General features: G+C 47.2%; 1 protein-coding gene across 1 annotated transcript; it reads left to right on the plus strand.

Annotated features, from left to right (window-relative positions):
- The first annotated feature begins 987 nt into the window (after positions 1 to 987).
- On the plus strand, positions 988 to 6,948 carry LOC131282745 (MPN domain-containing protein CG4751). The gene is made up of 6 exons (XM_058312283.1): positions 988 to 1,140; positions 1,221 to 1,328; positions 1,400 to 1,643; positions 1,712 to 1,814; positions 1,889 to 2,307; positions 3,068 to 6,948. Exons 1-6 carry the CDS (start codon positions 1,063 to 1,065, stop codon positions 6,919 to 6,921), a joined length of 4,806 nt encoding a protein of 1,601 aa, XP_058168266.1. The 5' UTR covers positions 988 to 1,062; the 3' UTR covers positions 6,922 to 6,948.
- The last annotated feature ends 6,506 nt before the right edge of the window (positions 6,949 to 13,454 follow it).

The following is a 13,454-nucleotide window of genomic DNA, read 5'->3' on the forward strand; positions in this document are numbered from 1 at the left end:
GGACATTCTACTGTATTTCTTTGTAAAAAATAGGTTCTAGGAATTTTTCTAGAGCCTAACTTGTAAATCGCGCAAAAAACTCAATCTATGTCCATTGGACATTCTACCCAGCGTTCGATTTGAGTAAATTTAAATCAATTACATTGTCTCTAGATCGACTAGTTATGTGACTAATTCGACTCAAATCATTGTGAGTCGATTCAAACAGTTTAGGATCAAGTCAGAATCGAATCAAATCGAGTCCCAAACAAATCAAAACAGATTCGAATCCCAAACAAATCAAATCTGATTCGAGTCCCAATCGAATCAAATCTTTAGAATCCGGACTTTTCTAGCTATCAAATCTTTAAGCAACCCGTAGACGTTGCGAACTTGTACGTGCGAACAATTTGACAACCAGGCATTGCCTATGTTAAGGAAAGGAAAGGAAGATATAAGAGGAAATCTTCCTTTCCTTTCCTTAACATAGGCAATGCCAGGTTGTCAAATTGTTCGCGCGTACAAGTTCGCAACGTCTACGGGTTGCTTTAGAATCAAAAGGGATTCGAATCTTTAGAATCCGTCAAAAGGGATTCGAATCTTTAGAATCCCTCTAGGGATCGAATCTTCGAATCTTCCGAGTCCCGATTCTGCCAACACTACTACCTTCTCTAGTTCCTAAAGTAGGAACGCACCAAAAGCGTTTTGAGCCGCAAGTGATGCTTCTTCGGTAAATGCAAAATTTCCCGTAAGAAACGAAGCCGGACGGCGAAAAGTGTTGTTTGCCTGCACGGCGGGCCCTCCGTCGGCCACGGTAAAGTGTAGAAAAGTTCGTTTCGGTGCCGGCGTACGGTGGAAAAAGTGTGGTAAAGTTCCGTCTGCAGTCGGTGCTTGGAAAACGGCATCCCTGCGGGGTGTACCGTGTTGGCGGTGTAGGGGGAGTGGACGAACAAGCGACGAACAAAAAAAAAAAAAAAGAAAGAATATTAGGCGCTTTTCGAAGTGTGGATTGAAGTGAACCAAAGCTGAACGCAGTAGTGGGAAATATTTGTATCTACCGGCCGCTTGGCGAAAAACAGCACGATGTCAACAAAAGCAAGCGAAGAAGAATCGTCCTCCCATTTGGATGAGAGCGATATTGCGGACGAGTTTATTGATGATGTTTGTATCCGGATGTTTTCCCCCATGCCCTTCGGCGACAGTTACACGGTGTACTTATTGTTTCTTTTTCCTTTGCACAGGACGGGGATAAACCAGGATACTTTCCTGGGAAAACGGTCACCCTGCAAATGCTGCTCGGTGCGAACGTTCTGCAACCCGGCAAGGGTGCCATGACAATAGAATATCTCGTAAGCAAAATGCACATCGCCTACTAGGGAATTGTTTTCTAAACATTTCACTCGTCACTGACGATTTCTAGGGACAAAAGTTCGTTGGTGATCTGATGGCCGATGGTAAAATTAAATCACAGGAGACGGAAACCATCTTCTGCTCGCCGAGTGCCTGGGCGATCTACTGCAAGCGCATCATCAACCCGGACAAAAAGTCCGGCTGCGGATGGGCCTCGGTGAAGTACAAGGGACGCAAGCTGGACGCGTACAAGGCGGCCTACTACCGGAAGCAACAGAAGGAACGCGATCAAAAGGACGACACTATAGTGGAAGGTAAGTTTGAGCTATTTAAAAAGTGGTTAAATATTCCTGATCCTTTCATGTTTTACGGTATTTTGTAGATCCAGTGGAAGAAATTGAGGAGGATAAGACGGCGATGGAACCGCCTCCGGTTCGGCGCAATATCGTGTCGCACAATACGATAAGCAATCGTAATATTATGCAGTAAGTAAACTTGGGAAGCATTTTTGATGGTTTTCTTAATTAAAAAACTTTCTTACAAATGTTTTTCCCAACAGCGACTCAAACACCCTCATCGAAGCGGTTCCGTTTACCTCGATCGGTAAGATGCAACCGTTCCTCGTGACGGTAAGCACCTCCACGCTGCTCGTCATGGATTTTCACTGCCATCTGACCAACCACGAGGTGTGCGGGTATCTAGGTGGCACCTGGGACATCAACGCGCACAATCTATCCATAACGCACGCCTTCCCGTGCCGGAACACGCGGCACGATCGCGATAAGGCGGCCCTTTGCGAGCTGCAGATCCAGAAGCTGATGATAAAGAAGAATATCAACCTGGTCGGTTGGTACCATTCGCATCCGCGGTTCCCGGTGCAGCCGACGTTGCGTGATTGCGATGCCCAACTAGATTACCAGATTCGTATGCGCGGACCGACCGAGGCTTCCTACATTCCATGCATTGGGTTCATATGCTGTAAGTATGAAATTCGCATTTGTTTCAACTTTAACCATTTATAGCTAAGGTAATTTTTACCAAATGACCACTGCTCCTCACCATTGTGGGTTCCTTGATTCAATCCCAAATTTATACAGGCTATAAGACGAAACAAATTTCGTATTTCATTGCTCTCTTTCCTTAAATTTTGTATTCATGTACTATTTAGATTTTTCATTCGATGATACCGAAACCACCTTGAAATCCTTGCAAGATATTCGTCAACATCGACTAAGACTGAGTTGGTGATGAAAACAATGGAAGCACGGATAATTAATGACTCCTTAAAGTTAGTGTCCCAATAGGGTCGAGTTTAAAATGAATGCCATAAATTTGGTACTGTGATTGCTTTCCTGGTGCATGAACATGACGAAATGATAAGCGCCGTGACGCTCCTTTAATGGTGTAGGTTCGAAACCCCACTTGGGACCGGACCTCTCCCTTGTTCGATAGCTCAGACTATTCATGTACGCAAAGGAAACAGATCTAGTAAGCCCATTATGGGTAGTCATCGTTACCGAAGATGGTCATTACGCCAAAGCAAAAGAAAATAGCTGTCGTGGACCCCCGAGGCTGTCCTATCCCTACTAAGTAAATATTTACATTTCTCTATCGCTATACGTCAATTTGTAGAACATGTTTCAAATTTTGCCGTCGTTTCCCGATATTTTAAAGTTGATATGTTTAAAAAATGTGTTGAATTGAATTTTGTTTATTTCTTTTCTCACACCTAACGCAGCTCCATACGACGACCAGAACAGTGCGCTCGAGTCGAACGTAATGTCGTTCTGGGTGATGCCACCGCCGGAGAACCGTCCGGCCGAGTACGGCCGACCGATGCTGATGTCGTACACGCTCGTCCAGGACGAGACGCTGTCGGAGGACGTGAAGGAGGAGATGATGCTGACCGTCGACTACTACAAGCAATTCAAGCGCGAGCTAATCAACTTCCAGTCAATTTACGCCAACGAGGTACCGTACATTGAGAAGCTGCGCAAATCACTTAGCCCGCGGTTCCCGCGTGACTCCACTTCCGGGCACTTTTGGAATTGGGTGCGCGAGCTGCTGGGCCTGGACCCGGAGGAGATACCGGAGGTGGTGGTCATCCCGGACCCACCACCACCACCACCTCCCGTCCCACTGGACGACGGGGGAAAGCACGACGACGTGACGATCGTATCGCAAACGGCGGGACCACAAGTGCAGCCTCAGGTGGTCAACCTCGTGAACAGCGCCGAAGAGAGCAGCATCGGTGGGGAGGCGAAGAACGAGGAGGACTTTGATGGTGCGTCGGAGATGGGCGATTCGGACGTAATCTCGTTGAAGGATGACGATGGCAAACCGTCCGGTCCGTCGATCGCGGTGCCGAGTTTGCAGGCGCAGCTGAAGCGACCGTCCGGCTTGAACATGACTCCATCGCCCTTGTCCAGCTCGTTGGTGGTGTTGCCAACCAACTTGACGGGCCAACCGACGACGGGCGTTTCGAACAACGGCAGTGCCGTTCCGAATCCGATGCCGACGGCTACTAATCTGTCCATGAACAATACCAGCGGGGGCCAGATGATAATCAACAACCATCAACAACAGCAGCACCATCAGCAGCAGCAGCAGCAGCAGCATCAGACCCCGATGGCCCTCGTTGGAGGACCTACGCTGGCGGCTACCAATACATCGTCCCCGCGCGATAGCCCCATCACGATTCCCTCGAATTCGGCCAGCCCGGCCAAGTTCGAGATTCCTGTGCGTGCGAGCCCATCGCCCGCCAAGTCGGACACCTCGTCGTGCCGCAGCCGCACCCGCAACTCCCCGGCACCGAGCCCCGGCAAGCTTTCGATCGGTGACTTCTTGGGAAGTGCGGCGACGGCAGGAAACCGAGGAAGCCCCACGCTAAGTTCCCTCATTGGAAGTATGGGAGCCGGTGGGCAGGCCGGCGGAGGATCATCCAGCGGCGGGGCCGGAGGTGTCCCGTCGAACATTCACGATCTTTACGCGGCCACATTCGCTTCGCTCGGCAGTGCGCTTCCTTCGAATCTGCTCTCGCAGGACTATGCCGCTCTGTTTGGTCAAGCCGGTGCGGGCCAGGGCGGTGGAAAGGGACAGCGTGGTGGTGACGAGTACGGACTGTCGGCACTGACCGCCCTGGCCCAGGTGGCGGCCGCTTCGGGGTTGTCCAACTCGCAGATCAATGAGACGCTACTGCATAGCCTTAACCGGAGCATATCGTCGAAGGGTGGTGGTGGGGGTGGCAGTACGGCCACCTCAGTGGCACCGGCGTCGTCCACCATCACGTCGAACAGTGGCACGTCGGCGGGCGCCGGTTCGGGACTTCCACCGATTCCGAACATGAAGGAATTCATGCAGCAGCTCGAGAAGGGAAATCTAAGCATGCTGATGCAATCGCAGTACGGAAACCCCTTGGTGGGGATGGCCGGACTGACGTCAAGCCCGGGAGGTGGAAATGCGACGAGCGGGGGTGGTAATCCAAACCCAACCGGAAAGTCCGGTTCGGGCCGCTCATCCAGTAAATCGTCCCGCTCGAAGGCGAACCAGTTGGCCCAACAGCAGCAGGCGGCGGCCGCAGCGGCCGCAGCCGTGGCCGCTCAGCAGCAGCTCCAGCAGGCCCAGCAAGCCCTCCTGCAGCACCAATCGATGATGGAGTACGCCGACTTTTCGGCCAAGTTCGACCAGGGCAAGTTGGCCGACCTGATGAAGTCGCCCGAGTACAGCCAGATGTTGCTCCAGCAGGCGCAAGCCCTCGGCAGCTTGGGCAGCGAGATTTCGATCATCAAAAAACCCAGTGGTGGCGGAAAAGGCGGCTCGAACGCGTCGAAAGACCTCTCCATGGGGGGTGGCTCCTCCTCCTCCTCCTCTTCGGCCGCGACGTCAGCGGCGGCGAAAAAGGAGGCCGCCAGTGAGTTCGTGGCGAAACTGCGAGCCGTCTTCTCGACCGACGCGTACCTACCGCCCGTCCCGACGACGGCCGACATCAATCTGCTGGTGGAGCAGTCGCAGAAGTACCCGGTCGTGCAGCAGATCCTGAACTCGGGCAACCTGGACGATATCCAGGTGCTGCTGAAGGCGCAATCGCTGTCGAACAACTCGCTCGATTTTGCCGCCTTCCTTCCGGTAGCAGGCGGCGGTGGGGGATCGGGAGGCGGAACGAACGGAAGTAGCGGCGGAACCATGACGTCCGGGCTCGGCGCCCTCGGCATGCTCGATGGGTCGTCCTCGGGTAAATCGTCGTCGAATTCGAAGGGAGGTGGGAATAATAGCAACAGCGTGGGTAACAACTCCCACAAGGGAGGGGATGCGCAGGGGGAGATGGCAGCTGCGGCCGCGGCAGCCGCTGCCATGAACCCCTACCTGGCCGTCCCGAACCTTTCCGCCCTCTTCGAACCGATCCAGCAGCAACAACAGCAACAACAACAACGCGGAGGTGGAGGTAAATCGGGCGGTAAAGGTGATAAGGCGTCGAAGGCGGCTGCAGCGGCGGCGGCGGCAGCAGCGGCCGCGGCCGTCAGTAGCGCCTCCGGCATGCCCAACCCATCCGATATGCTCAGCAGTCTGTTCACGTCCGGCGGGGCCGGTGGTCCCGGTGCGGCCGACATGAACGCCCTTCTCTATAGCCAAGCGGCGGCCGCGGCGGCTGCAGCTGGCGGCAAAGGGGCTGCCGATTTGAACCTTCTCTTCGGTGGAGCGACTGCCGCCGCCGCCGGCACGACATCCTCGCCCTCGGGTGCTCCCCCGCCGTGTTCCGGCGGTTCGGCAGCCGGTGGTGGAAAAGGGTCCGGACCTCTCGATTACCTTTCGATGTTCCCGAACTTTTCGGCCGCGGCCGCTGCCGCCACCAAGCTGCCCGACATGTCGTCGCTGTTTGCGTCCGCGCAGGATAAGTACGAAATCCCGGATCCCCTCTCGAAGGCGACGCTCGAGGCGAACAACATGTACCTCGCCCCGTCCGCCTCGCTGCTCAAGCTGCACCAGGAAGCGTTCAACTCGATGCTGATGAAGCCACCGAAATCGTCCTCCTCCTCGACGACGTCCTCGTCGACGGGTAAGATCGAAACCCCACCACCGCAAACCTCGTCCGCCGCCGGATCATCCGGCGTGGCGCAGGGTGCGTCGATCATCGCTTCACCCGGCTCGCGCTCTACACCCACCAAGTCGGCCAGCCGTGAGAGTCCATCACTTGGCACCACGGGAACCGGAGCCAGCGGTGGTGGTAGTGGTAGTGGTGGTGGTGGCAACTCCAAGTACAACTTTTCCGCCGTCGATCTTGCCGTATCCAGCGTGGTTCCGCTCGCGGCCAGCTCACCACTCGGTGCCGCCGCCGCCGCCGACCTCTCGCGGAAGACGCTGCAAACACCACCGGTCGATATGTCCCGCTCGTCGCCGGTCATCCCCGGCACGACCTCGACGTCCATGGCGTCCCCGTTGATTGGAGGTGCCGGCACTACGCCACCGCCCGGCTCTTCCTCGTCCTCGATTCTACCGCCGTACAAGAAGCGCATGGAGTTTGCGTCGATCGCTGACCTCGTCGCGGCACCGCCCGCTAAGATGCCCAAGATGTCGTCCGAGAATCTCGACCCGTGAGCAGCAGGTGACCGTTAGGCCCGGAGTCAGCAAAAACAAGGGAACGGTCAGGGCGGGCGCTATTTACACGATAGGTACGGAACGATTCAATCTCCGCCACGCGACACACACATACAACGTTTAGTTTAAGCGAGCTCTAAAGTGTTAGGGTACGATTAATTTTTAAGCGATCCCTGGGAAGAAGCGAACAAAATGAGAAAACAATCAAGCCACTCTTTCGGAATCTATCGTAGCGTCTAGATTGAAAAATCAAACCACTTAATTTTTAACCCCAGCTCCCCTACGGGGAGGATTTAATTTAACAAAAAAACGTTTTTAAAGAAACGACTATTTCTTTTCTACACGGAGCACTGCCGATGATACCCGGAGTGTTTTATGCTTTTCTTTTCGAGTCCCTTTTTCTCGCCTACTCTGTTCTCCGTGCGCTTACCGTGTTCTTGTTCGGAGTTGTTGCGATTAGAATGAATCTCATGCTCGGATTGGAAAGGCGAACGACAGAAGTTTAACAGAGGAACATTGGAAGAGTGGAACCCCCTTAAAAGGGAATTGAAATCGCAAAACGGTTTATATTTAAATATATCTATTCTAGGGCAGCACCTTAAGTAAGTAAATTTCACTACGAACCGGTCGTCGGGGGGGAAAACTGTCAGTAAAAATGCAAACGAAAAGAAGATCAAAGTACTCCTCCAAGGAGAAAGCTGATGAAGTTGATAAATATCGTTGGGTATCCTTCGTATTGATTTTCCTGATAGCGATGTGTGGAGGAGGTCAATTCGATTGTTCCAAATGCGACGATCGTGTTACGCTGTTTCTGGGAGAAAGGGAACGGGGATTCAGGACGGGACAGTGACAGTGAAGGAAACCCCCTGGTAGAGAAAGTAAATCCGTGCTGTCCGCCATCCAACGCCAACAAGTATTAGCGAATAATAAAATCTACCTTAATAGTATTTTATGTGTGATCGAAACCGACGGTTTTACTTCATTGAGCTGGAAAAGTAGTATCCGAATTATCCGAGGTGCAAAGTAAAACAAACCCTGTACCGCGCGGCTCAGAGTCGTGTCGGCGTCGATTGAGTACGGTCGTATTTCTCGAAGTTGCATCTGAAAAATCTGTCCAGGCTACCAGGATCGCAGAACGCACGAGGAGGTAGTTCGAACTGCGGGCCTGCTATGGTGGTCTCCTTCTAGCACAAACTTTAGACAAGGTCCAACGTACGACCCCGCTTGATCAAAGCCCATTGGCGAAATTGTGGGCGTGGCTTATTTTGCAAAGGATACCTCTTTGCAATCATGCAACCCTGGTATCGAAACTGATTCCAGAAATCATTTTCTTCGCTCGCTCGGAGCATTTCCGGGAGATCTTCCGGACTTCCGCGCGCGTCGACGTAATGTGGCGTAATGTTGCTGTCATCAACGTTGTTCCCGATTTTCTTTCGTTCTTTTGCAACACCTCCCCCTCCCGCCCACTAAAACCAAGATCTTCTTTTTTCATTACTTTAATTTGCATTTTCTGTTTATTCTTATTTTTTTCTGTTTTGTTTTGTGGTTGAAGTTTTTACGCATTATTCGTTATTGTTATCATTATCGTTACGTTTCTTCTCATTTTTTTCTCCTCTTTATCTTTTAATCATTACCGTAGTTATTTTTAGGTTTAATCTGTTTCTTTTTCTCTCCCTTCTCCTCCGCCTCATCCTCTTTCTTCTCCTCCTCCTCATCCTCCATCTTCCCCACCCTTCCTTATAGCCCTTCTTGCGCACAAGTTTTGTCCACTTAAACACTACAATAAAAAGTAAAGCTGATCAATATCAAGGTATGAATTCAGAATCGTAAATTGAACACAGTGTTTCCGGTTTAATTCTCTTGTTCTCACATGTTGGTTGCTTGTTGTTGTTGTTGTTGATGTTGTTGTTGTTGTTTGTTTTTTTTCTTCTTATATTTTCATCTCTTCACCTCTATTTAACTGTTTTTTTTCTTCTTTCTTTTATTTCTTCTGCTGCTGGCCGCTAGCTGTTGCTGCTTGCTGCTGATGCATCTTTTGCCTGGTGCTGTTTCCTGCTTGTCTTTCTGCTTCGGGTGTGTGTATGTATGTTTGTTTCCGAAGAAACTAGTATTTCTTCGAAAAGCTTCGTCCCTGGTGGCTTGTTTCTCCTGCTTTTTCGCTGTCGTTTCTCATTCACTTCGGTAAGTTCTGTTGGTCTATTAGCTTTTAGTCATTTTTCAAAAGATCCTGATCGAGTTTGGTTTTTTTCTCTTTAATTTGTGAATGGTTTTTTTGTTGGGTCTTTCCACTCGTCACTTTCCACTGTTGAGGTACGTACACATTTTCTTACGATCGCAAAAGGCTGAAACTATCGGGCAGCGTACTAGCGGTATGAATGATTCTTTTCACCTTTTCTTTTCATATCTCTGGGGAGGTGATGATGATGGTGGTGGTGCTGCTGGTGTGTAAGGTTATAGACTGCCGGAACGACGTTCGTTTCAATTCCGAATCGGAAACCGAAGGGTCCGAAATGATCGTTCGTAAACACGAAGGGAAACATAAAAAGCAAAGCATCTTCGTTCTCGCGAAGTGAAGATCGTCTTCGTCGATCATTCTGATTTTTCTTCCACCTTCGTAAGCCCAATAATATCCACACACAAATAGCTAATTAACCCAATCTAAAGCGAGCTAATGTTACTTTTAAGGAATCGATCATATGTTGTTTTTACATTCAAATGTTGCTCCACTCACTGGTCTTACGGTTTGAAATACATCAATGGTTTCACTGGCACTCCGTTTCAGAGCCTCGACTTTGCTCGCCTAAACGTTTCCAAATTTTACTAAGTAATGATCTCTTTTCGTTACATGTTCTGTTTTTTTTTTGTAATGATTCTTTTCGGTCGGCGGTCATGGCATACACGCATGAGGGTTCATAACTCAACTCAAGCTAGCACTTCTAGAGGACTTCCCTTCACTTTTCCCCTCCAAATAAAAAGAAAACAGGTTACAAAATTTTGACCATTTAGTTAGTTAGTTCTCGTTTTTTGTTTGCGATGTTGTTCATCATCGATGTCTACGACAATACGTGGATTGCGCTATAGTGTTTCAAGTTTTGCTAGAATTTCTTGCTATATGTTGGAAAACAAAAACATAAAGTATGATAAAATCACACTCAAAATTTGTGAAACTATTCCACGGATCGTTATCCTGTCGTTTGTTTCGGTAAAAAGAAAAAAACACACACACACACATTGGAAAAACCGAGTCTGTTGTCGTGGCAGTGGTTTTATACACACAGTTGGTGGCAGGTAGTTTTGGATGAGTGGAAATTACCAAACGGTATACATGGGTTAAACAAATCCTTAACGATTTAGCAATGTTTGTAAGTAAACAAACTACAACCCTTTGTGTACTTAATGGGAAGCAGATTGAAGAAAAATAAGCTGTACAACAACAATAAAGCATAACAAAAAAGTAAAAAATGAAAGTTCTTCCTTGCAAAGTTTCAAAGCATTGTGTGAACAACCTCCGAGCGAGTGGAGGAAAGTATAAAATTTTCAAACAATTTCACTCACCAGCACTACATTTGAAATGAAAAGTGCAAAATTAAGAAAACACATCGCGAGTTTCTAGCACTAAGATCATTCTCAGGTTTCGCTATAACATAGCATGAGCAAACAATAATATCAATCCGACTGACTGACTTCCTGTTTGGGCAAAATTTTGTTGGGCTATTCTTGCTGGGTGTGTGTGAATGTGTGTGTGGATGTGTGGATTGGTTCTGATATTGTTCACCATTCCAGTGTGCCCTCCGTGGTCAATTCCGCACATTTCGTTTAATCTTATGCTTTGATATCTTAAAAAAACGGTCTCAAAAGTTTGCTCTAATCAATAACATCAAAACGAATGTATAACAAACCCTGAAAAAAAACCCACAAAAAAGTAGATAGTAAATAAAATAATGAAACTCTAATAGAAGCTCAACACGAACGAAACAAATGAAAGGCGGAAAAATAAACCCAACGAAGTAAATTAATTTAGGCCAACGTATTGAAAAGCCTTTCAAAAAACAAATAACAGTGTTTCGGGAAGGATAAAACCAACCAAAACTTCCTTCAACAAGGTTTCCTTGATGTATACACACGCACAAACAGGCACGCATACATATACACACACACGCACACACTTACACAAACAGTAAGTTGTCTTGAGTAGCGTCCGGTTTTGCACCGAGTTGTTGCCGGGTTGCAGTTGCAGTTGCAATAGTAAGTAGTAAATAGTAGTTATTAAGTGTAGTGTAGTAATAGTAATATTATTTAGCAGTAGTACTCGCTCGCGTTCGTTTTTCCCTCCGAATGTTTCGATAAACCATGCTATCTATAGCTGCATACACTGCCCTACAACTCTGTATGTGTGTGGGTGTGTCTGTATGTGTCTGTGCGCTCTGTTTCTGTCACTTTGCCTAGTTGCTCTGCTGTCTAAATTTCTTGGAGTTGCTCCATTATTCTCTGTAAAAATATAAAGTTCTCTAGTGTGTTCTAGTTCGCGTTGCAATGTAGTTTCATTTTTGTTCATCATTGTTTAGTTTTTGTGTTTTTTTTTCAAACTTTTCCTCCTGTTTTTTCGCTCGGCAGCATTCGTTCTCACATTTTACTGTTCGGCTAGTGATCTTCATTGTGTTTCTTGTTTTGTGTGTTTTTGTTTTCCGTTCAATTCTTCGCTCAATAGTAATATGATTACACAAGCAAAAACCCGCAGCTTTACAAGGATTTTTGCTATCATTTAACCCTTCTATCTAACTCTTCTTCTTTTAGTGCCCTAGAGTTCTGATAAGCGCACTGCACTAAATACAGTTGGATTGTGTATGTGTGTGTTTTGCTGCCGTGATAATTTCTTAATTTTTACACTCTTCTAAACCGTCCCTCCTACCGCATACCAATACCGAGAACCAAAAATAAAGTCTTTTTAGGTATGTTCTCATCTGTGTTTGCTCGTTCACTCGTTCACTAGAGGATATTTTTGCCTCGTGTTTTTTTTGTTTTACTATTTTTTTCAATTTTCCCAAAATGTCCTCCCACAAACCGCAACACGCGTGTGTTTCGTTGATCATTTAATTTAACCGATGGTACACAGGTAGCCCGCTTTAGTTTTTTTTTCCTATCCTTTTCTACTGATTCATTCTTGTCCACAAACGGTTCGCCTTCTTGTCGGGGAAGAAGTGTCATTGTTCGTCGAAGAAAAGCCTGCAGCAGCATCGAAAGGGTAGAGATAAAAACAACAACACAAAACAAAAGAACAAAGAAACAGCAACTCAGCTGTTGCTCGCACTTTTCGCAGTGTTTGCATCAACCAATTCTATGGTATATTGAGTAATCTTTCTCTTCCTCCGCCGCTTTTCTAATATTCCTTTTTTTCACTATACGGCTCAAGCCATCCTCTGTTTTTTTTTTTTTGTTTGTTAAGTATGGAAAAAATATATCGACTTTGTTTTATATATCAATTCGTTTTTCTTTGTTTTTTTTACACATGTAAGATATTTGTATATATTTAAGAGGAACGAACAGAAAACCAGCAATCGGTTTGTAACTTATATAGTGTTTTTTTTGTGAGTCGCAATTTTCTTTATATACCGTAAAACTAAGTAGGAAAATAACGTTCAAGTAAAGCTTATTTTGGCATTTTACATTTTCATTCTCCTGCTGTCCTTCTCCTTCATCTCCTTCCTTCTCCTTCGGGGCCTTTCAGCGCACGCTTATCAGCTATATGGGTTTTTGTGTTGAGTTGTGTTTATTGTGTAAGTATGCGCTTTCTTACCGATGCATTCATCTGTAGATGCGTTCCTTCTTCTTGTTCTTCTTCTTTTTTTTCTTTCTAGTTTTTCGTTTAGTTATAGCGCTGCACTTACCCTATCTTATTTTCTATTGCCATCTTTTTTTCTTTTTCTTATATAATTTTTCCTTAAGCCCTAGTTTGATTACTTCTAACCATTCGACCGTTTTTTTTTAAACTTCCTCAGCCTGCTCTCTTTTTTTACATGGAACGCGGAAGGGTTGGATGTATTTAATGTTGTTTTAGTTTTCTGTTTCTCTTCTTTTCTTCGTTATTTTTATATGGAATAAATGTTTTTTTTTCTTTCCTCTCCTTAAGAGCGTAAGTTTGCGAGTTTTCTCATCTCTCCCATCTTTTAGCAACTATGTTTCTGCATCTTTTCTTTTTTTTTTTGAAATTTATGCTTACTTCTCTTAACCATAAACACGTTTGGGGCCGCGGGCGTGTGTTATGTTACTCTTCACTTACGATGACCCTACATCTAACTGTTTACAGTTGCTGATAGCTTAAACGTATATATTTTACTACTTTCTAAAAAGAGTTCTCTAACCACACGCTGGTACACATATCTCAATTCTTCCCTTCTCGGCTCGCGTCCCCACCACACCACCGTGCGGCGGCCCGCGTGCAGAATTGTGCGTGCGTCTTCCCGTGCGTGTTCCAGCAAAAAAGTTGGGAACTTTCTACGAGGACGAGTCCGAGGAGGTACGCAAATTTGCGACAA

Source organism: Anopheles ziemanni, chromosome 2 (genome assembly GCF_943734765.1).
Source record: "Anopheles ziemanni chromosome 2, idAnoZiCoDA_A2_x.2, whole genome shotgun sequence".
Taxonomy (NCBI): domain Eukaryota; kingdom Metazoa; phylum Arthropoda; class Insecta; order Diptera; family Culicidae; genus Anopheles; species Anopheles ziemanni.

Excerpts from the sequence above, each read along its gene's own strand:
- LOC131282745 (XM_058312283.1), top strand. The coding sequence starts at position 1,063 with ATGTCAACAAAAGCAAGCGAAGAAGAATCGTCCTCCCATTTGGATGAG. Across the intron at positions 1,329-1,399 it reads CCATGACAATAGAATATCTC|GGACAAAAGTTCGTTGGTGA; the intron begins GTAAGCAAAATG and ends GACGATTTCTAG. Across the intron at positions 2,308-3,067 it reads ATGCATTGGGTTCATATGCT|CTCCATACGACGACCAGAAC; the intron begins GTAAGTATGAAA and ends CACCTAACGCAG.